Consider the following 22,882-nt stretch of genomic DNA (forward strand, 5'->3'; position numbering starts at 1 on the left):
TAATCACAAAAGACTTTCGGATTACCTAATCCATAAGCTAATTATGAATCTAGAAAAAGGTTTCTGCATTATGTAATCCATAAAGAAGGGTATTTTTGAAATACAAAAATTTATGGAAATGACACAATAACGTATGGAGGTGCAGGAAGAAGCAATCAATAGTGACTTGAAAGGATATTTCTCACACACTCATAAATGAATTTCTTCCTGCACCTCATGTTTTCTTCCTCAACCTCACACTTTCAAAAATAATAAAAATTATTATTTTGGATTTTACAATTTGAAATACAAATTTGTAATTTAGACTGTGATAGAATACAAAATTTATATTACAAATTATACTATCTAAATTACAAAATTTACATAATCAAATGTGAAATTCAAAATATAAAATTTATATTTTGAACTATATAATCTAAAATAAAATTCTAAGATTATAATAAAAAAATCATAAATTGTCGCTTTCGAAAATCTAAAAAATCTTCAGATTTTCTAAAATTATAAAAAATATTCAACGAAAGATATAAAAAAATAATTTGAATATTTTCCTAATCATGAGATACATGAAGAAATGTATGGAGTTTCCTCCGTAAATAAGACTTTCTAAATTTTCTCTTTCCATATTTAGGCCCAAAAGAGACTATAAAATTGAAGGCTTATAAGATGAAATGAAGAATCAACTTCAATCCAAAGGTTTATGAGTCTTTTTTATTTGTATATTATTCATCTTAATTATTTTTACTCGCCTTTCAAGTCACTTTGAATTTCTAACATCACCAACATCTATGATCTCTCTCAAGAAAGACTTAATTAAAAAATCATAGGTTAAAAAAATGTTCCAATTTCAGTACTAAAATGGTGATAAATCATAGTTAATGTTCCAATTTTATTACTTAATTTTTGTTTTGTTTATAATATCGGTTGTACTGGGATGACCGACGATCCGGTCAACCCAGACGACCAGACCCCAACCTAAGCTACGAGGTCGACCACGTGGCACATGTGGCTGATCGACATAAGATGCTTAAGTCAAATGTTGACTCGATTAGCAAAGACTAATCCATGGTTAGGGGATGATCTAATCCAACCCTAGTCGCTAATCAACTCCCTAATCCGGCCCAACAACAAGGGCCTATCAAGGTAATATAAATATCACACATTTCGAGGAAAAAGGTACGTTACTGACTTGAGCGTTGGAATGCCATCTGCAGGTACCCCACCCGTCTAAGGAGTCATTCGGCGAGGAAGCTTGGAGAAGGAGTGTTAAACACGTGAAGACCAACCAAGTAGCATCCGAAGTCAATAGTTCTCCGAGTCCCCAAACCCGTTCGAGAACACCTGTTATCCTATATTTCTCAAAGTGAACAACGGATACACTCTTGTGTAGTTGAGAATATGCTGAGGGAGCAAAAGGGTTCTGTATACGTCAAAGATTTGAGTAAGAAGGCTGATATCAAAACTTTCAAAGCATTTTTGCATTATGTTGAACAATGGGAAAAGTAGAGAATTATGAAATAACTCTATTTCGTTATTACTCTTTACCATCTTATAAAGTCTTTTAAATCGTAAATACAAAAACAATTACTTTCTTACATTTTATGCTTTCCAAGTACTTATGTCCGCGAAATCATATTTACTTGATTTTAAATAAATGAATTTATGATTTTTAAAAATTGATGTGAAGCTTTTTTGATCTAATGAATGGGCGAATTCACGCAGACGTAGTGGTGACATGTTACAACAGAGGAAGTTAATAAAAGTATGATATTTGATGGCAAGAGTTGTCATTTGAAGGGAATATATAACAAAAAAAGACATGGAACAATAAAATAGGTGGTAGAATAATAGAACTCATCTCATCTCATATAACTGAATCTTTTATCTACAAATCTCATACCAGAATACAACAGGCTGGCAGAATTTGACCCCATGAATGTGTGTAAGCTAATACCTTATACCTTATGTCATTTTAACTTACAAAAAGGTGCTTAGATCCGTCTTTGCGGAAATAAGAAAACAAAAACTTAGTTAATTAAGAAAACTATTTAAGCTCCAAGGCATATTCTATCACAATTAACCAATAACCTTCCCACTACCATCACAATTCTCTATGGGTATAAAGATACGCTTTTCTGCTTATTTTCCTTTTGTCGGACATTATTCAATTTGGTTGTTCCTCCCGTTTTCCCTTCATTTACATCTCGAATAAAACCAATTTCATCAATGATTTGATTTATTGATTTATATACTGTTTTCGAATTGGGTTTGGGGTCTAGAGAATTACTGAGAAGATTCTTCTACCAATTATTCTTCTCGAATGGGTGTTGGATTTAAAAAATTATTGAGAGAATTCTTCTTCTACTTCTATTAGTCGGTTGGTCGTATTGTAGTTTAACTTTCCTCCTTTCTAGCTCCTTCATTCCCTCTACTCGTCGCACCTCTTGATCTTCTCGTAACACAGACTCGGATGGTATCTGTAGAAGTCACTCCGACACTCAAGTCAGTAAAAGTGTTCGGCGCTTGGTTGTCAGAGCACTGTATATGATGACGTACATGAATATTGGAATATGTGTTATTTATATTATCTTTAGTAGACTTTCCTTATTGGATCAGATTAGGCAGTTGGACCGCGTTTAAGGATGCATTACCTAGTTCTTAATTGCGGATTAGTTTTACTGACTCTGTTTAAGCGTAACTGGGTCTGAAGTATCGGTTGACCCATTGAGGTGAACCACGATATAGGTCGGCCCATAAACGGAGGTCGATACATGTAATCAGACGTACGTCTTCATGGGTACATATACAAATGATCATTCTACATGTCACAAAATTGGAATTGCTTTTTTGGGGCTACTTTTTATTTTAATTCTCTACAAGTAAAGTTTATTCAAATTTAAATCAATTCTATTTACTTTACGTTTCGGACGTTGAATTTTCTCATTTTGTTACTTAATCTACTCGCTTCCATTATCTTAGTTCTCAAGTCTGAACCCCGTGATATGAAACAGGTGTGTGTTGTATTTTCCTTGCAAAGTTAACCAAATCAAATTAAATCCAGCTTGGTGCAAACGTTAATATATCAAACACAGGATATATGAGAGAGTTAATGGGTGAGTGTGGAATTTTTCTTTGGTGTTTTTCACTTTATGGCTTCTCTTGTCGATCAATAATTTATTCCTACAAAAACATTGTGACTGAGAAAGGAATTGATAGAAAGTTGTTTGAATGCGGGTGTAACATCTAGAATAAGACGACCAAGGGTATATTATCCAGAATATATATAGACATGTTCAAGTTGTGAAGAAGGGACCTCACGAAAAAAACACAGAACTAGTTGTAAAAAAGAACAATTGAATGCCCCAGTGATTTGGTCATGGTGGAAATAAACATGCATGGGTTGATAAGGATTCTGGGTTTATTCACCCAGGATATATCCTCTTCTTCTTCCTCCTCCTCCTACCACTCCAATTTCAAGGGTCTGTTTCAACAAATCATCACTGCTGCAAAAAGCCATATTCAAATGTCAAGCATGTGAATTCAAGATAGCTGACAACACTCTCTTCCATGATTACATTATTTTCAAGATACCTCTCTCTATCAAATTCACCATATACCCCCCATTCTAGTTCTATCCAATCACTTTTAATTCTTTTTAATGTTAAGATTAATTTCAAAACTTAAACGCCATGAGTTTGTTGTAAATCGTTCATATAATTGATTTTGGATTGTACAAGTTTCTTCCTAACAATTTTCAGATGAGAAAAATATGCTTTTTTCTTCTAAACATTAAAATTATCAGTAAATTTTTAAAAAAATTATAGCAAAGATTTATACATGAACCAATCGTAAAGAAGTTAATTAATTTTTCAAGAAGTAATCATCCGTAAGTTATGAGCTTTTGTCTCTAATAAAGAACAACGAAAATGTTTATTTAATAATTACGTTCCACCTACAACTCAATAAATATTAATATTTTAATTATTTATAAAAATTTATAATTTTATTAACTTTGAAAAAAATTCTAACTTTTTATGTGTTGTGTGGGTATTTTCATTAAGGTTGTGTTTGGATTGAGGAGAAGATTTGAGAGAGTGAATTTGAAGTGATTTGAGAGGAAAATGTAAAGAAAGTGAGGTTGTTTGGATTAGGGTATATTAGAGTGGATTTGTGAAGAAAGTTTATTGAAGTTTGTGAGGATATGATGCTTGTTTTATTTTTTTTAAATGTGTAAAATAGAAATTTACAAATTTACTCTTTCCTTAAAAAATATTTAAATAATAAAATATGAGAATTTTTTTTAATAAATTTTAGTTAATTAAAATTTTATAAATATATATAAAAATATTTTCCATAAAATCAAATCAAATGAAAATTTTATAAATATATATAAAAATATTTCATAATACTGTTATTATATAAATTATCTTTTATTATAACTAATTATATTTATTATTACTATAATTAATTATTATTATTATTAATATTATTAAATAAATTTATAACATCAAGGATAATATGGGTAATTAACCCTATCTATGTGGCTTTCTTCGTATATCTTTGGGCACAAGTGAAGATAGAAAAATTCTATTTTTGTGTCTTTCTTCGCTCACAAATGTCCGGTAATCAATATAAATAAACGAGAATAATTCATGTCTTTCTTTCTTTGTGTAAAGTGAATAGACAAAAACAAACAAATTATAAGGGTTTTTTGTTTTCTTTTTGTTACGTATATTAATATTTATTGTGGTTGTAGAGTGGAATATGGTTGTCAAAATAGTAGGACTCAATAAAGAAATAGTGGAAAAAAATGTCAAATTATAATGTTTCGTGTAAAAAATAATAGTGTTGATAAATTGACAAAATAGAACAATTTTGAAAGAAAGATGTTAATTTGAGAACTGCACAGTAAAATATACTCCTCTACAATTTAAAAATGTTTCATCTTTTTTATTTTGGATTCACATTTCAACAAAAAAATTATTTCTTCCTACAGAGTGTTCCAAAGTTGTGACACATCACAGTTGTAAATTGATATCTTTAACAAAATAAGAGTATTTTATGACTAGTGATAGGTTACCAATCACTCAATTTTAAATATACAATTAAATTACAACCACTTTTATTATTATTTTATTTATATTTAAAGGAGTTGTATAATAAAAGGGTGATGTGAAAATACTTTTTTTTTCCCTTTGTATGGTCTCTTCTTGTCTGCTTACATGAATTGAAAGCAGTGTATTCTCAGTTTTGACAGAGCAAGTAGAGGGTGGAATAATGCACACTTTGTTTTAGCACAAGAGATAGAAGGTAATATGTACCATGGAAACCTTTAGATTCTAGTTGACAATTAATTATCTTGGCGTTAATTATGTCTGTAAAATACTATTAGCAGCAGATAACAGGCGAAACTAATGTAGTTTAGTTAGTGAGTTTGACTAAACATTGATATTTGTTTTTTGGTGTCGCAGAATTAGATCCATTGTCTACGTAGAAGACCTTTGACTAAACCTTTGAAAGCATCTAGATTTTGGAATGTAAGCATGGATACCAATCTGTGGTTGGTTAGAAATGAATGCAGTGGCCCCCAATGCCAACTTGAATGGGTAGTGGAGTGATCATAAAGCTTCTGAAACAGAAAGGGAAGCTCTTCAGAGATAAATTCGGGTGAGGGTTATGCGTGGATGATAAGGATTCTTAATGTATCAGCATCACCTCATCCCTTCCTATGGATCAAATAAAGTGGTACACATCTATTCTATTTTCTATATTTTTAACAACCTATGTCAATCATCATATATACCATTTCAATAAACAACATCCTTAAATTAATCTTCAAACAAACAAAACAAGACTGACTATTATAGTTATAAATAGATGACTCTCATAAGGAAATAATAATTATCAAATTATATGTTATTATTGTATGTAATATTTGACTATTGTACTCAATTATATGCAATTAATTTAATAATTATAGAATCTCATGACCTAATTAGATTGTAATTTGGGGAGAGAAAATTCCTATATATTTCCTATACATTAAGTGATGTAATATACACATAAGAGAATAAGAAACATCTCTTCTTCTTACCATTTTTTATCATTTTCTTATATGGTATCAGAGTCATTTCGAGCCTATCATAGCGAGTATTTGTTGGGTTTATTAGGCCACCCGTCATCGGGCCGTTGGACCACCTATAACATATATCTCCACGCACGAGTTAGTAGCCTCGGCGTGAGGGGTGTGTTGAAAATCCCACATTGAGCCGGTTTTATGAGGTTGAGTTAGGCTTAAAGCGCACTTCTTAACATCTCACTATACAATTATTTCGTGTCTTTACATTGAATCCATATTTTTGTACAAAAATATTTTTCTTTTCAACTAGAATTTGATGCAAAGTTTTCGACATATCATAACTGAAAGATTTCAATTCAGCCACCAATTCAAGTTATATATATATATATGAGTTATTATATTGAAAAATGGTATTTTGACAATCGATAGAGTTGTATATGATTTTTGATATGATGAGTTTAAAAATAAATATATATAATAAAAGGTAAATTTAAAATTAAATGATATAAAAAAATATTAAAAATAATAATATTAAAAATTGTAATGTAATTGTATAAAAAAATATGAGTTATAAAGGTATAATTATCCTATTATATTTTGGAAAAATATTTTTTAATATCATCACCCTATATTTTCTTATACCACGCATATCCACCCTCATGAAGAGAAGTGCAAAAAGGCATATTCATTCTCTATTTTTTTTCTGTGATGTCGCTTTCATTCAAATTAAAATAAACCATTTTTTAGGATGCACTTTCGGTTGCTGACCTTGTAAGATTAGATTTGAGATTACATTATGTTAATGTAAAACAGATGGAAAGTTGTCCTATGTCTAATCTCTCGGGTTCACTTTCCCTACGCTTCTCATTTCTAACCTTTATTATTTACTCATTTTCCCTGCGACAAGATTAACTTTAAGATAACGCCAACATGCACCTAGCAAGCTTTTCACCTTTTTTTTCCTTCTTCAATTGATAAACCAAAAAATAGCCACGCTGCACACAAGTCTCTCCCATTGAACATAAGTAATGAAAAAAACTATATAAGTGATGTGTTAATATATACTGAAAGTGCATTATTGCTGACATAGTTGGAACTGTATAAACCATAACACCTAACGAGGAGCAAGAAATATAAGTAGTGTGTGACAATACAGCTACAAAACTTGAAGGGGAAAAGCAATTTAGCCACTTTGGTGCTTTGGGCATAAGATAATTAAGAAAAGCAGAAACTTTTCATAGAAGCTGTGGAGTCCCTTGCAACTTGACTGTTAAGTTTGTTTTATGTTGTTATTGTTAGCTTGAATATACACTAACATGAACACAATTCAGTGATGTGGAAGATGAAAATGAAGTGCTTTTTGAAGCACACATTAGAGTGAGGAAACAGCTGCTGATTATGGACTGATTTCGTGGACCCACCTGTCCTCTATACCGTGCAAATTTAGATCTTCAAAGACGTACGGGTCATAAAAAAAAAGAAGGAAAATATAGTTTGACAATATTTTATTGTTGAGTTGCTTTGGTTGTTCGTTATTTAAGATGGAATGTGTTCCTTGGTTGAAGGTTGGTAAGACACTAGATCTTTATATACAAGAGTTGTACTACTCCTGAAGTGGTTCCCATTTATTTATTTTTTATTGCTGATAAAAAAAAATCTCTTATTCTTTGTTTGGATTGGGTGGGGAAAGTTGAGGATATGGGAAGTGGAAGTGTGAAGATTTGAGAAGAAAGTTGAGGGTGTTTGGATTAGAATATGTTAGAGTGGATGTCCGAATAAAGTTTATTGAAATATGTGAGTAATTTGATGGTTGTAAGAATATTTTTAATTATTTTTAATTATGTAAATTGTAATATTACAAATTTACGCTTGTGTATAAAAAAATCAGAAATAAATGATAATTACTTTTCTTATTATAATAATACATTTTTTATTATAAATATATTTATATTTTAAGGTATATAAGTATTTTTTATTTTTTATTTTTATTATGAATATATTAAATATTTTTTGGATATTTACAGTTTACATAGAATAAAATTAAATAAAATTAAGTAATTTAAATTATTTTTTATTATATATGAAGGGTAAAAATGTAAATTTATTAATGCTTATGTGGCTTTCTCTTCTTTCATTGTTGTTTCTCTTCAATTATGCAAAACACCCAAAAGTATTTATCTTCCCCTCTCTGCGCTCTTCCTCCCTCATTCATCTCTGGATATAAACAAGGGATGCACTCTCACATCTGTGCGCGTGCATCCCCTAATCCAAACGCTATCATAGAATTCTATGTAACTCTTGATATAATGGGTTTAGATATAAATATATATAATAAAGAGTAAATTTGTAATTAAATGATATGAAAAATATTAAAATAATAATATTAAGAGTTGTTAATGTTTCATTAAAAAAAAATCAAATACAGTTCTCACTCTTTTTTTTTTCTCTTATGCTTCATCTAAGTTACCAAAATATAATATAATCCTTTGCAGACACAGGCATGTTCCCTAAATCTTTAACTCCAAATCGATATACGAAATGATGTTTTTGACAACCTTGAGACTGAGAATTGCATACAAGTATTGTTGTGATGATACGTTATAGTCATGTCAAGATATTATGATTATAATTGAATTTTGATTATACGATAAAGTCATTAAAGTCATGTTACATTCATTTTTCACACCACTTATTCATAATAACATTGTGACACTTTAACCCAACTTCCTAATTTTATAATTTTTTAAAATTTTATTCATTTTAATAATTAATGTGTGAAATCTTTTTGTTAAAAAATCATCTATCCTTCACTCCACTTTTGCTCTTTGTGATATTACCTCAGCCTATCATTCAGCATCATTTACAACTCTATTTCTTAATATTAAGAAGTGGACTTTCCCCCTCACGCCGAGAGTGATAGATAGAAGCTCGTGCGTGAGACTATATATTATGGGTGGTCCGATAGCGGCACGATAGACCCAACAAATACTCGCTAGGATAGGTTCGAAATGGCTCTGATACCATATTACGAAGTGGACTTAAAGTCTAACTCAATCCCATAAAACCGGCTCATAGGGTTGAGGTTTGCACCCACTTATATACTATGAAAGGCTCTCATCTCTAGTCGATGTGGGATCTCCAACACTTAACAAAATAATAATTTATATAGTTCTATGATGAGTGTAAAAAAGAGAGAAATAGTGTAAATGAACCATGCTCCATAGAATAAAATGTGATGGATGTGAAACTATCATAATCCTTTTAAGAATCTTCTTAAAGTTATGGGAAAAGATGGTGTGACACTAATGTATTCTTTTTACATCCACCTTGCATAAAAATAATATATTGAATTAAGTTATATTTAATTATAAATATAAATTTAATCATAAATATAAAATTATAATAAAATGAATTCTGGGAGTAAAAAGTTCATCAGTAAGTTCCTAACATTATTTGGTTCTCTATTCTGATCTTCTAATAACACCATTCACATGGTGAGGACACAATCCCCTGGATGAAAAGTCCATTGTATAACAAGGCTGGAAACACAGATTAATACCACCAGCAACATTTTTCATCACAGTCAAAATTCCTCCATGTGATTTCTAGCCCTCCATGTGATTGTGAACTAAATTATTTACAACTCACCATATTATGTTGGCAATTATGATGTTATGGTTTATAGATAGTGCAGTTTTAATCTTTGCTCAACTATAGCAGCATTAATGATCCTAAACAAATGCTGCTTTTCTGCAAGAGGAAATATTGGATTCACTCTTTCTCATCATTACACATAGCTTCATTTCCTTGAACAATACCTTCTCCTCTTCAGGTTCTCACTCGTTTAGCAATCTGTACTTATAATCTTCAAGCAAAAAATGTTACCTTCGGAGAATCTTCTCCTTCCACATACTTCTAAAGCTACTATCTACCTGATTTGGCTAAGTTTTTGGATGAATAACACTATATAAGTTGATCTAACAGTATACCCTCCTCTTGGTGTTGTTTTTGTTCAGAGAAAAGATACAATCTTTTGAACTCCTTTTACTAAAGTTTTCCCCCCAAATTACCTATCCAACCAAAATATAGTGTTTGAACTTTTCTAGTTTTCCTATCCACCTCAAACCACTTATTAAGGCTGTCTCTTCCAAAGATCTTTCCACCGTATTGAAGGCTTTTTTGTTTCTTTTCAATCACCACACTTAGAAACCAGGATCCTACTCCATAATGGATATAGTAAATGTTGTAACTTTATATCCAAACTACAAAGATCAAGATCAAGTAACAGTCGAATCTTGGCTGTCATGGTTTTGGGTTGAAGAAGCTCCTTTTATCATCTACAGACATTATTCTTTCGTGGGGTAGGGAGCATAAACGTTCTACAACCAACAAATCACGTCCTTATTGTGTAAAAGAAATAGAAAAAAACGCAAAATGTTATAACAAGTAAGCGTTGCAAACGTGGTAGAGATAATTTTTCTTTGCATAATTGTATTAAGAGGTGTACTTTTTTTCCTTATTAGTCGATGTGGTCTAACAGAATGTGTTACCAAATGTGGTGGTGCCAGTTTGCGTCTATCTCAACTAATAGTCTAGTTCAGTTTAGATCCGTAGTTTAAGGCATTATATTCATGCCAAGACAGGGGTGGGGTGTGGGAACTGATAGCGTGAACATGAAAATCCACGAGGATCACATCAATAAATCAAAACGGTGTCATATGTTAAATTCTGTCCAAATAATGCCACTAAAATTCAGTAACTGTGAGGCATGCATGTGATGTGATGTGACAAGGAATTCACAAGAACGAGTGAAAATCACAGGAGACAACACCTTCCTCGATTAAGGCAAAATCTGCGTTAGATATTTGCTTATATTTCACAGAGGTTAATTACGCTTTTAAAAAAGACATTCAAAATGAAAAGTTAAAGAAAACCACGTCCGTATCTAGGAATTTCAGAATGTGTCCCACTGTTTTGTTCGGAAAGCAACGGCTGGCATGAGCATCAAGTCACGCACTTTCTATACCCCCACTAGTATATAAAGGGCACCAACGCTAGTTCCCTTCAAAAATCATCACAAAACTCTATTGTAACAACACTTGCTTCTCATAAGTGTTACTCGGTAGTACACCATCAATGGCCTCAAGCCAGGGTTGGACACCGAAGCAGAACAAAAGATTTGAGAATGCCCTTGCCATCTTCGACAAGGACACCCCAGATAGGTGGCACAACCTTGCCAGGGCCGTAGGAGGAAAAACTGTGGAAGATGTCAAAAGGCATTATGAGAAGCTCGTGGAAGATGTGAAGCAGATTGAGGAAGGCCATGTGCCCCTTCCCAATTACCGAACTGTTGCAACTATGGCAGGCAGCATCAGAGGTTACAGTTACATGGATGCAGAAAACAGGTTATTATTTAATCAACCATTGTTTAGTTTCTGTATTCAATTCTCACATACTGGTCCAATGCAGTATTGTGTCAAGCTTGTATACATACATACACATACACAAAAACTAGTTTGTTCATACATGACTAGATGTATGCAATGATAGAGAATTATAAGTATGAAGATTACTGTGATATTTGATTGTTGTTTGTTGCTTTGAGTGTGATTGTGTTTATGATAATGCAGGATGAAGGGCATGAGTCTGCAGTGAAGGTTGATTTAGCAATAATATGGTGGATGGTGGGATTAGTAATTTAGTACTATAAAGTATTTTATTTGCTTTTTATTTCATTCCATATATATGCGAAGCATCAGTGCTTTGTGTTTCTGTTTCTATAAATGTAAAGATGAAACTGTCCCAAAGAGGGGCCAACCGGTCAATAGTAAAACATATAAACTCATTGGATGTCAAATTTTGTTATGTTATTCCTTTCTCTCTCCATGATTTAGTCCGCGTCATGAGAACTCTAATAAGTTGTAATAATATTTTGAAAGCTTATAATTTGATGATATTTTTAGTCTCTATAAATCTTACAAACAAAAAATAAAACGATGATTGATAACAAAAATAAAAGAATTAAATTGAAATCTTATAAAACTAAATCAACAAAAGCAACTTTTGGAGCGCTCAAACTTCTTAATAAAGTGGTGGTTTATAATTTCTTAAGTTTCAAATAAATTTGAAAAAAATATCCATAAACACTAAATTTTGTATTTAGTTTTCATAAAAGCTACTTTTTTTTTAATATAGTTAATATTTCATTTATTCATATATATATATATATATATATTTATATTGTTGAGGAAACTTTTATCACATAAAACCTATGACTTACTTTATATTCAAAGTGATATCATCAAGATTCAACTCTCAACCATTTATGTTAACTAATGTTAGTATCATATATTTACTTCATCAGAGACTATGTTATATTTCTTATTCATATATAAGATTCGCTTAATATATAGAGTTTGATATTATATTTTTAAAATTTATTCCGACAAAGTTAAGATAATATTTAGCTAAAGCTACATCACACAAGCATAATTTTTTTATTTATTTTTCGCTAGTATATTGATCATATGTACGCAAAAAAATAATACACCTGTTAGTGACAATCTAACCATTTTCAAACACCATAAATTGAGTTAGGCAATTGATTTTAAGTTTCACTATAAATTGAGTTAGGCAATTGATTTTAAGTTGAGTAATTGAATATTGTATTAATATAATGTGAATTATGCCGTTATTAAATGGTCAAGTCTTTTTTTGGATCCGTCTTTTTTTTTATTGAAATTATGAGATCTATTATTATTATTAAACATGTTAAAGAGACAACTGGTTAGAGACGTTTGAAACTGAAAAGTGATTTTTATCTTGGTATGCTCTGTTTTTTCTTTGAGACGTATCTTTCCCGTGTCTATCCAGAATAGATGGAATAACTGTTTATCTTTTTGTAAATTATTGAATTTAAAGTTTCTCATATATATTAGAGAGGGAATTACGTTCATAAGTTTGTTTCATTAGGATTGAACAATACACTACTTGAATATGTTTGGTATAAATATGCCATATAACATTTCGCTTAGGTTGTTCTAAGAAGATTTCTTTGTATTTCTTTGCATGAGTTTGATCTAGTCCTCCATGTTTGTTTGTTCTTTTTTTTTTTCTTGTATATTATATTTCACATGATGACATATGATTGATTGAGTATGAAGTATCAACTAACTTAGACGTCATGTTTCATAGTGATTTCTAAAAAAAAAAAAAAAAAAAAATTGGCTTCATCTATATTTACGACATTATAATTTTCCTAAACAATTTGTATTCGCTTTCATTTTAAATGTAATCAACTAACTAGAAATCATTAATGGTATAACTTTAGAAGTATAATATTATAAAAAGTCAATACCTTAGGTAAATTCATGTCCACATTATTGGATGAAAGTTCAAAAATCATTTATATCATAATCCTTCAATAATTAGTTAAATATAAAATATTTTAAATTATTAAATCTTTATAACTAATGGGAAAATGACCTAATTCAATTCATGCATAGCTAATAGCTATTGTTTCATTTATATAAGATATGCAGGATGATTCTCAAACTTTTCCAGCATGAATTCTTCATTAGTTGATAGATATATTCATTCAATCATCTAAACAAAATTGAATTGATTAAACATGTGTTAGCCAAAGACAATAGAACTTTACTAATGAAACATGTGTCCACTAATTTATTTAGTACTTTATTCGTCTCCATGTGTCTACTCATAATCTTTTACCTCTTGAATCATGCGTCCAAGGTATTGTTAAAATAAATAAATAAGAGTTTAATGAAAGATAAAATTTATCAACATGTGTTTAAAAACAATTCCCTAAATAACAATTAAATTCAGAAAAGACCACACATTTCAAACAATAAGATTTTGAAGGACAAAAATTTAACTGCACAAAATCTCAGAATTCATTGTGAAATTACAAAAGAATCAACCAAAAAGAGTTTAGTATTTTATGCTGAGACAAAACGAAAGAATTACAAAAGAATAAAATAAAGAAAACTAAGAAAACCCGAATACTCTATTTTCAAACATGTGATTATTTATGATTAAATTTTAGTTTTCAACTTTATGATTATTTTTGCCAATTACTATATATGATATGACAATTATAATTAATGTTAGAACTAAATTGCAGCAGGTGAGACTCGAAACCAAGTCACCCCTTGAAGAATGTCCATTGAAGCTTTAACCATTACACCAGTCAAATTTTGTTGTCATATTATGATTAGTATAATTATCAATATTAATATAATTAATAAAATAAAAATTAATAACATTCTTCATATATTTAATATCATTATTATTATTAATATTGTTAAATATTTTTAATATTATTAAATATTATTAAATATTATTAATATTATTATTATGTATATAATTATTATGATAATAGGTGGTAGGTAATAGAGATCCGTTGGTGATAATTCGTAGGTAATAGAGATTCGTGAGTAATAGTTGGTAGGTAATAAAGATTCGTAAGTAAAAGTTTATAGGTAATAAGATTTGTGGGTAATAGTTCGTAGGTAATGCTGAATTTACCAACAGATTCAGAATCTGTGGGTAATGTCTGTAAGTAATGTTGTTCGTAGATAATATTCATAGGTAATGCTGAATTTACCCATAGACTCATATCCGTGGGTAAAAATCCATAAATAATACTGATTTTTTTTTAGTGAAATACGATTAGATTAATCTAATATATATTAAAACTTTAAAGTATAAATAAACTTATGCTCATCATGAATAGTACATACTTGAAAACATTCAATAATGTTTAAATGTAATTAAGCTTGAATTATGGATCAGCCGAAGTTAGGTATAATGTTTATAAGATATTTCATGCTTTGACCTTGAAGGTCTTATGTGTTTATAAAAGCAAGCAATCTTTAATAATAATTATGGTACATTAAAAAAAAAATTCTATATTGTTTAGAATCAAAATTTTATAAACATTTTTATTCTAAATTATTGAGAAATTTAAGGGAAAAAATGGTAAAGATAGATAACACAAACTATACATGCTACTAATGAGACCCTCTAATCTTTTATCTTTGATTGATTGGTGTTCTAATGCATATAAAAAAAAAAGGTGTCACGACATTTAGAATTCAAAATCAATAATAGTTAAGAAAAAGATTTCCTCCTTAACCTACTCTAACTCTGATTTCTTAATCCATAAAAAATGAGAGTTCATATAAGAAACAAAAGTGAACAATACTTAAAGATCATTATCGAAACACTATTACTAAAAGAAAAGTTCAAGACAATTATGAGGGTTAGCACATCATTTAACCATTTGGCTTTAATTGAGATAATACTATGGTACACAGAAAAGTCTTACATTACTAAAAGCAAAAAGCAAAGTTAACAACCAATACCCACCATTTAAAAAATAAACTATATTATTTACATTTAAAAAAATCATTAAATATAAAGTAATTAAAGAGAAAAAAAAAGTTAGTTAAATTAGATATTATTTTAAAAATTAAAAAAATTATTGATATCTAGAATATTTTTTATTATTAATAAAATTTATAAAATAATTTTTAAATTAAGATTTTAGTTACCAATTTCATAATCTAAATTAATTGGTAGTTGCAACCTTGATAGTTAATTAAATATTAATTTAAAAATTAGTTTATAGATTTTATTAATAATAAAACTAATTTATTGATAAAGTTTTTAAACTTCAAAATAATATATAATTTAATTAATATAATAATAATTTTTTTAAAATTAGTTTTTATTTGATAATTTTTTAGTGTTACTTGATAATTAAAATAATAAAAATATCTAAAAAATATAACTATTATACATGGAAACAAATTGTTTCATAACTCGGGTTTAATGAAGCTAACGTGTTAATATATTTATCATTTATTTATTAAATTATGAATATTTTGGACTTGGGTTTTATTTATTATTTGATATTAAGTAGATTTTGAGCCATTTTAAAAAGGCTATTTAGAAGAATTATTCATTAAAGGGGATTTCCTTTAAAAAGAAGTAAGTATGTCAAGGTTATTTTATTTACTATTAAATTTAATATATATATATATATATATATATATATTATTCTCAATAAAAAAATCAGAATTACAAAATTTCATAAATTTTTAAAACTAATGGATACTTTATTAAGTTTATTTATTTTAACACAATATAATTTATTAGTGAGTAAACATCAACTAAAAATACTTTATCTAAAAAACTAAAAAATATTAAATAATTAGTTTATCTGAAACTTGTTATGTATATCTATAAAAATAAATATATTTTGATTTAACAATTAAATTTGTATTTTGTAAAGAATTAGTAAGGGATAAGTTTTCAAGACTTACTTCCTTAATTAAATCCTTATTTTCTTAGTTAAATCCGTTCTATTTTTAATTTGAATTATGTAAGTTCAAAAATTTAAATTAAAAAAAATACTCAATTATATGCCATTAGGTTCATAAAGAAATTAATTATTTTTATACACTACTCTGTGATATTATGAAAGAGAAATATGTGCACATCCAGATTGTATCTTTACATTTATTAATATGGTCACTCTGATGAGTATTTTCTAAACTATAGTATAATAAAGTTGCAATACTAGACATCATTTATTTTGAAAAATTATATAAAATACTCATAAAATATTTAGGGTGTGTAACACAAAATTATATTTTGTGATATACTGTATATAATCAATATAATATAATTTCCTTCATTCAAATAAAACAATTTATTGAATTAAATGTATGCTTTATAAAATAAGAGATGGTTGGATTATAAGTAATATAGTAATGATGCTTTAAAAATTATGTAAATAAAAGTTGCTTTAAAAATTTGGAATATAAAGTTAATTTTCGAATTTACAATTATATAATTTAGAATTTATAATAATTTCTGATTACATAATTTGGTATATATAATAATTTTTGGATTATATAATTTAAAAATTAATTTCAAATTTTATAGTTTAAAATTTATTTTTATAAAAAAAACTTCGAAATTATATAATTATATAATTTGGAAGTAAATTTTAGAATTCGAAAGTTATAATGATTTATTTTAAATTTTATAATTAAAAATGATTTTCAAATAAAATTTAGAATATAAATTAAAAAAAAAGTATTTTTGGAATTTCAATAGTAATGATTATGAAGTTGTTGGAGCAAAGAAACTCTGGAGGTGCTGAATAAATTACCAGTGTTCTATAAATGATTATGAATGCTTTTATTTCGTATGAGTAAATGTTATGTTTTTTTCATTAAGTTACGAAATAATAGATAAATAGTTGTTAATAATTAATAAAAATATTAAAGATGCGTGATTCTGTTGCTCATTATCTATTGCAACAAAGTAATTATTTTTCAAGTATACAAGATAATAATCTCAATTATATATATGATATGATAATAACTGATATATAAGATAGGGGTAGGTATAGTAACTTTTGTTAAATTGTATCATATTAATTCAATTACTATGAAAAAGACAAGGTTAATTTTGTCAGAAAAACATAATTTTCAAAAAATTGAGGCGCATTTAGAAAAAAAAAAGAGAGCGGTGTGCACAAACTCACAAAAAGAAGGGATCCTCGTGGACTGATTTCAGTGTGTTGGGCCTGCCTTTTGGGCCAACAGGAATATAAAGGTTCACGTGCAGCACGCATTGCGAGATGGCGTGTGAGAAAGAAACAAGAAAACCCACACCAAGTTAAGATCCAAGACGAAGACCAAGACGAAGAAAGGCAGCGAAACTGAAGAGAGAATGAAGAAAAAAATGATTAGAAGCAGTTCGATTAACGGAGAGTGAGTTACATCCATTATCATCATCATCATCATCATCACATTACATTCGTTCAACTTCAAACTCATTCAATTTCATTCACTTTCCTCAATCTCCAATTCAACTCCACACATATGGGCGAACACACGCTAGGTCAAGCACAATCCCTAATCGAACCTCAACCCCACCCAGTTCCCTCCTCTTCCGCAGCCGCCCCCGACGGCGCTCAGGCGGACTCCGAACTAAACAATGTCCTTCCTCACGCAAACTCCCCTGCCTCGAAAATCCCCCTCCGTCCCCGCAAGATCCGGAAGGTCTCACCGGACCCTTCCACATCCGAATCCCAAACCGAACCACCTAAACCGGGCAAGAGCGGTGGCCGGAGCACCAAGCACGTTCCGCCTTCGCGAGGCATGTCGGTGCTGCCGCGCTTAGTGGCGCGTTCACTCTCGTGCGAAGGAGAGGTGGAGATCGCGCTCCGATTCCTTCGCAACGCGGACCCTCTCCTCTCCCCTCTAATCGACATTCACCAACCCCCAACCTTCGACAATTTCCACACTCCCTTCCTCGCCCTAACGCGCAGCATCTTGTACCAGCAACTCGCGTATAAAGCAGGCACCTCCATCTACACGCGCTTCATCGCACTCTGCGGTGGCGAAAACGGCGTTGTTCCCGAAACCGTTCTCGCTTTGACTCCCCAACAGCTTCGCCAGATTGGGGTTTCGGGACGGAAGGCGAGTTACCTTCACGATTTGGCGAGGAAGTACCAGAATGGGATACTGTCCGATTCGGCCATTGTGAACATGGACGATAAGTCACTCTTCACTATGCTAACCATGGTCAATGGAATTGGCTCGTGGTCTGTTCACATGTTCATGATTTTTTCACTCCATAGACCCGATGTTCTCCCCATCAATGACTTGGGTGTGAGGAAAGGTGTTCAGCTTCTCTATAACCTCGAGGACTTGCCTCGGCCGTCGCAGATGGACCACTTGTGTGAGAAGTGGAGGCCTTATCGCTCTGTTGCTTCGTGGTATATGTGGAGATTTGTTGAAGCCAAAGGAACTCCTTCTAGTGCTGTGGCAGTAGCCACTGGTGCCGGCTTGCAGCAGCAGCATCACCACCAGCATCAACAACATGAGCAACAGCAGCAGCAACATCCTCCACAGCCGCAGCTTCTCGACCCCATAAATAGTATGTTTAATCTCGGGTAAGACATTACTGGCTCCACAGCTTTTTCATATGCTTGATTTAGTGGTTTATGTGTTGATTTGATGCCCCAGTAAATATTTCGTTCATATTAAATGAAAATGTGGAATATGCATTTTACCTGTGATGATTAATTTCCTTTTTTAATTTGATATTTGATTTTAAATTAAATGATTTTGTTTATGAAAATGTGTTATCAAAGGCGTACTTTCTCAATAAATGCTGCTGCTAATGAGCAATGGTTATCTATATTGGTGATTAAATGTTATACAATCACTTGGTGATTAAATTTTACTAGGTCAGACTTCCTTTTTCTTTCCTTAATTACACTTGTGGAGTGATTATTCTGTTAGAGATATGCACTTTCATCTTGTGAAGACATGCTGCTGTATTCTTTCTTTTCCCATATTAGGAAAACCCTTCATACCTCATGGTTACATTTCTTGATTTTAGCGTGTTTTATCTTTGTTTAATTTCCATTAAGTTGACTGTCGTTGAACATTATAACTCCTTGAGATATTTTTTGCTGCTCCTTTTTCTCTTTCTGCTAGCTTGTTGGAAAAACAAAAGCAATACCTTAAGACACTTTATCTTTCCTTTGGCTCTTAATGGTTGATGAACATTATTGTTTAAATTAAAAACTTCGGTTAGTTGCACTTTGGGTCATCCAATATTCACAATTGTATGATTTTACTCCCTCGAGTTCCAACTGCGTTATGGGTTTCCAGGTAGGTATAGTAAATGTGAGACTTCAGTTTCCCTAGGTTTCAATTGTGTCAATTGGATCCTCTTGATATGGTAATTGTGTGGTTTTAATCCTTTCACTAATTGGAATTAGTTGATGTAAGATGACTTATGACATATTTGGGTGACTAAAACCACAATTTGCACAATTAGAACGCAGGGAACTAAAGCTAAACAATTTTAATTTCAGAGGGATCCACTTGGTACAATTAAAACTCCAGTGGGTAAAATCACATAATTGTGATACATGGGGGACCAAAATGACAATTAAGTTAATTACCCTTTTGTGTCGGTGCTTTTGGCTGATCATACTTCTGCGATGTAGAATACCTGATAGTTGAGATGTCATGTGAAACATAGTTTTTTTTGTCTAATAAGGAAGAAAACTAGTGCCTTTTGTGTCTTGGTGATCTATGTTGACAAGATATGTTGCATGCGATTAACTTATGCAATCCTTTTGGTTCGCTTGTTATGCAGTGTATGCACAGCTTTATGTATCTTTTAATCATGTGATTAGATAATGACGGGGAAGTTAAAAAATGAAATAGTTTTTCATAGCTTTTGAATTACGGGAAAATTTTGACATCTGTCAAATTGTATATAGTATTTATAGGTTGTATGAGGGGAAGAAACACTTGCTGGCATTTTCTTGCATTAGTAGTATGTGGATGTGAAAAGCGATGAAACCAAGAATCATAATGAAAAGTATGGTATAACATTTAAAAATTGAACTAGTACCACCAAAACTTCAAGTGGTGATACTATTAAGTAAAATTTGATTACCTAAACTGGAATGGCCATTATATGATTTGTGGTGCTGGGATTGAAAGAATTGCTGTGTCAATTAAGCTTTCTTCCCACCAAAAAAAATGTTGAGAGGAGATCATTTTTGCCTTGTTCATCTTGAAGGGAATAAGTCAACACTCCCCATTAAACATAATAGACAATGGGTATGTACAGTTTAATATAGTCAATGCTTGGAAGCTTCTAGGCTGAACTATATACTACCATTGCATTGTTTGCACGGGAAGAAGAGATGTGAGGATCTTGATTTATCAATCAAACTTAAATTTTTTAATGTGTTATTTTTTTAGTTAGGCTTTAAGTTGCATGAAGACAGGAGTGGTTCCTTTGTTTCATTAAATTGATTTTTTTCTTTAAAATAGATAAGGTAGTGAAAATAACTTGTGGTTACAACTTGAGAGGAGTTGAGGCATAAGAGAGATGCTCAAGGTCTATTGTTCTGTTTATTCATTGCGACTTGCTAGATGGTGATTTGAATTGAAAACTATTTGTCAATTATCTAAATCCCCCTTTGGGTGATTAGTGGGCGTCCAGAGAACTTTGCTTTGTTAGGTCGGTGTGGCCTTTTAGTAGTCGATGGGCTTGGTGTAATTGCAGTGTAAGGATCTCTATTTTTATTCATTGATCTGATGTGATCATTGGACCTTCAAGGTGGTTATATTTTTGGAATTTCGTCACTTTTCATCATATTTTGGAAAATTGCTTCCCTGCATGTTAATAGTTAGTGTTTAGTTTGGTAGTCTGGTAATTATATTGGATTATTCACGTCTCTATTTTGTGGTTTCTCTTATGTGATCCGTCTTCTGAAGCTAAATCTCAACTTATAATAGTCAGTCACTAGATTATTTTGTTTGTTAAAGTTGACGTTGGAATCATTGCCATAACATATTGGACCTTCAAGGTGGTTATATTTTTGGAATTTCGTCACTTTTCATCATATTTTGGAAAATTGCTTCCCTGCATGTTAATAGTTAGTGTTTAGTTTGGTAGTCTGGTAATTATATTGGATTATTCACGTCTCTATTTTGTGGTTTCTCTTATGTGATCCGTCTTCTGAAGCTAAATCTCAACTTATAATAGTCAGTCACTAGATTATTTTGTTTGTTAAAGTTGACGTTGGAATCATTGCCATAACATATTCAAGACAAAAAAACGACGTGAAGTTATTTCTTCCATTAGTTGTTCTGATATATTTCCTACGAATGCGTGTATTTTATTTAAAATAATTTTTGGAGTAAACTTACTGATGCTATGTTTTGTCCGTTTGTTATATCGTGGTTTGGTCGTGTTGTAATGTACTTGCTTGTGCTTCTTGATGCCAACTGTCAAGTATTTCCCTAAAATCTGATTGATGTATAGTTTATAACAATATGCAAAATTCAGTCACTGTTAAGGAGAGGTGAAAATTTCAAGGTACAGTACGCTTCTTTCATTTGGCTTCATTTCGTTCTGTTCTCTCCAACTTCAAATGTGTAATTGTGTATGTTGTCTAATTTAGTATTGATGTAATGTTAACACGTTTCTGTTGTAATTTTTTATGTTGTCTAATGCTATATTTATGTTGTCTCTGTTCTGTGGAATGTGCTATAGGGCGGCCTGTGCTTGGGGACAGTGATCGAACGGAATTTGTATGAGGCTTCGTCAGCAGTCGCTCACACGTGAAGTTGCAAAGACAGGACGTGAAGTGTATTTAATGATAGATCTTAGTACTGAGACTTGGACATTGGGAGCATGGAAGAATTAGTGTATGATTTGCCTTGTGTTCAATAAAGCCAGTGCAAGATTAATAAAGGGCACTCCTTAATTTTGTTTTTATTTATGAGTAATTGTAGTTGTTGGAGGCCTATTGTCAAGTTGTGAAGTCGTCATGTGGTAGGACTAGAGTGATTAGAGGGCGGTGGTTCATTGCCTTTGCTGCATGGTAATGTGGTTTTTTGGACTTTTAGACCATCTCATGTAATTAATGTATTTCCATCCTGCTGCTCCTGGATCAGCCCTCTGCGTTACCTATACTATACTTCGTCTAATGTAAAAAAAGAGGGGGCTAATTCTTATCCGTTTAATACCTTCTGAATTTAATACATCTCCGTAATAGTTTAATCTTTGTAGCACATAAATAAAAGTTCTCCACTTCTCGTCATAGGATAATTAATAATTTTGGGTTGCACTCATTTCTCTAGTTATTTCTTTAATATTACATCATTTGTACTTATTTAGTATGTTCAACTTTAAATTAGAGGAGAACCTTGTTAAATTAAAAGT

At 30.8% G+C, this 22,882-nt stretch overlaps 2 protein-coding genes across 2 annotated transcripts; both read left to right on the forward strand.

Annotated features, from left to right (window-relative positions):
- Window positions 1-11,147: 11,147 nt before the first annotated feature.
- On the forward strand, window positions 11,148-11,933 carry LOC137821064 (protein RADIALIS-like 3). Its single transcript, XM_068625482.1, has 2 exons — window positions 11,148-11,481; window positions 11,707-11,933. Exons 1-2 carry the CDS (start codon window positions 11,213-11,215, stop codon window positions 11,729-11,731), a joined length of 294 nt encoding a protein of 97 aa, XP_068481583.1. The 5' UTR covers window positions 11,148-11,212; the 3' UTR covers window positions 11,732-11,933.
- Window positions 11,934-17,745: 5,812 nt separating this feature from the next.
- Window positions 17,746-22,613, forward strand: LOC137820316 (DNA-3-methyladenine glycosylase 1). Its single transcript, XM_068624343.1, has 2 exons — window positions 17,746-19,073; window positions 22,211-22,613. Exons 1-2 carry the CDS (start codon window positions 17,998-18,000, stop codon window positions 22,233-22,235), a joined length of 1,101 nt encoding a protein of 366 aa, XP_068480444.1. The 5' UTR covers window positions 17,746-17,997; the 3' UTR covers window positions 22,236-22,613.
- The last annotated feature ends 269 nt before the right edge of the window (window positions 22,614-22,882 follow it).

Source organism: Phaseolus vulgaris, chromosome 9 (genome assembly GCF_000499845.2).
Source record: "Phaseolus vulgaris cultivar G19833 chromosome 9, P. vulgaris v2.0, whole genome shotgun sequence".
NCBI classification, from domain to species: Eukaryota; Viridiplantae; Streptophyta; class Magnoliopsida; order Fabales; family Fabaceae; genus Phaseolus; species Phaseolus vulgaris.

Coding starts and splice junctions, on each gene's coding strand:
- LOC137821064 (XM_068625482.1), top strand. CDS start 11,213: ATGGCCTCAAGCCAGGGTTGGACACCGAAGCAGAACAAAAGATTTGAG. Junction 11,482..11,706: donor TACATGGATGCAGAAAACAG/GTTATTATTTAA, acceptor ATGATAATGCAG/GATGAAGGGCATGAGTCTGC.
- LOC137820316 (XM_068624343.1), top strand. CDS start 17,998: ATGGGCGAACACACGCTAGGTCAAGCACAATCCCTAATCGAACCTCAA. Junction 19,074..22,210: donor AATAGTATGTTTAATCTCGG/GTAAGACATTAC, acceptor AATGTGCTATAG/GGCGGCCTGTGCTTGGGGAC.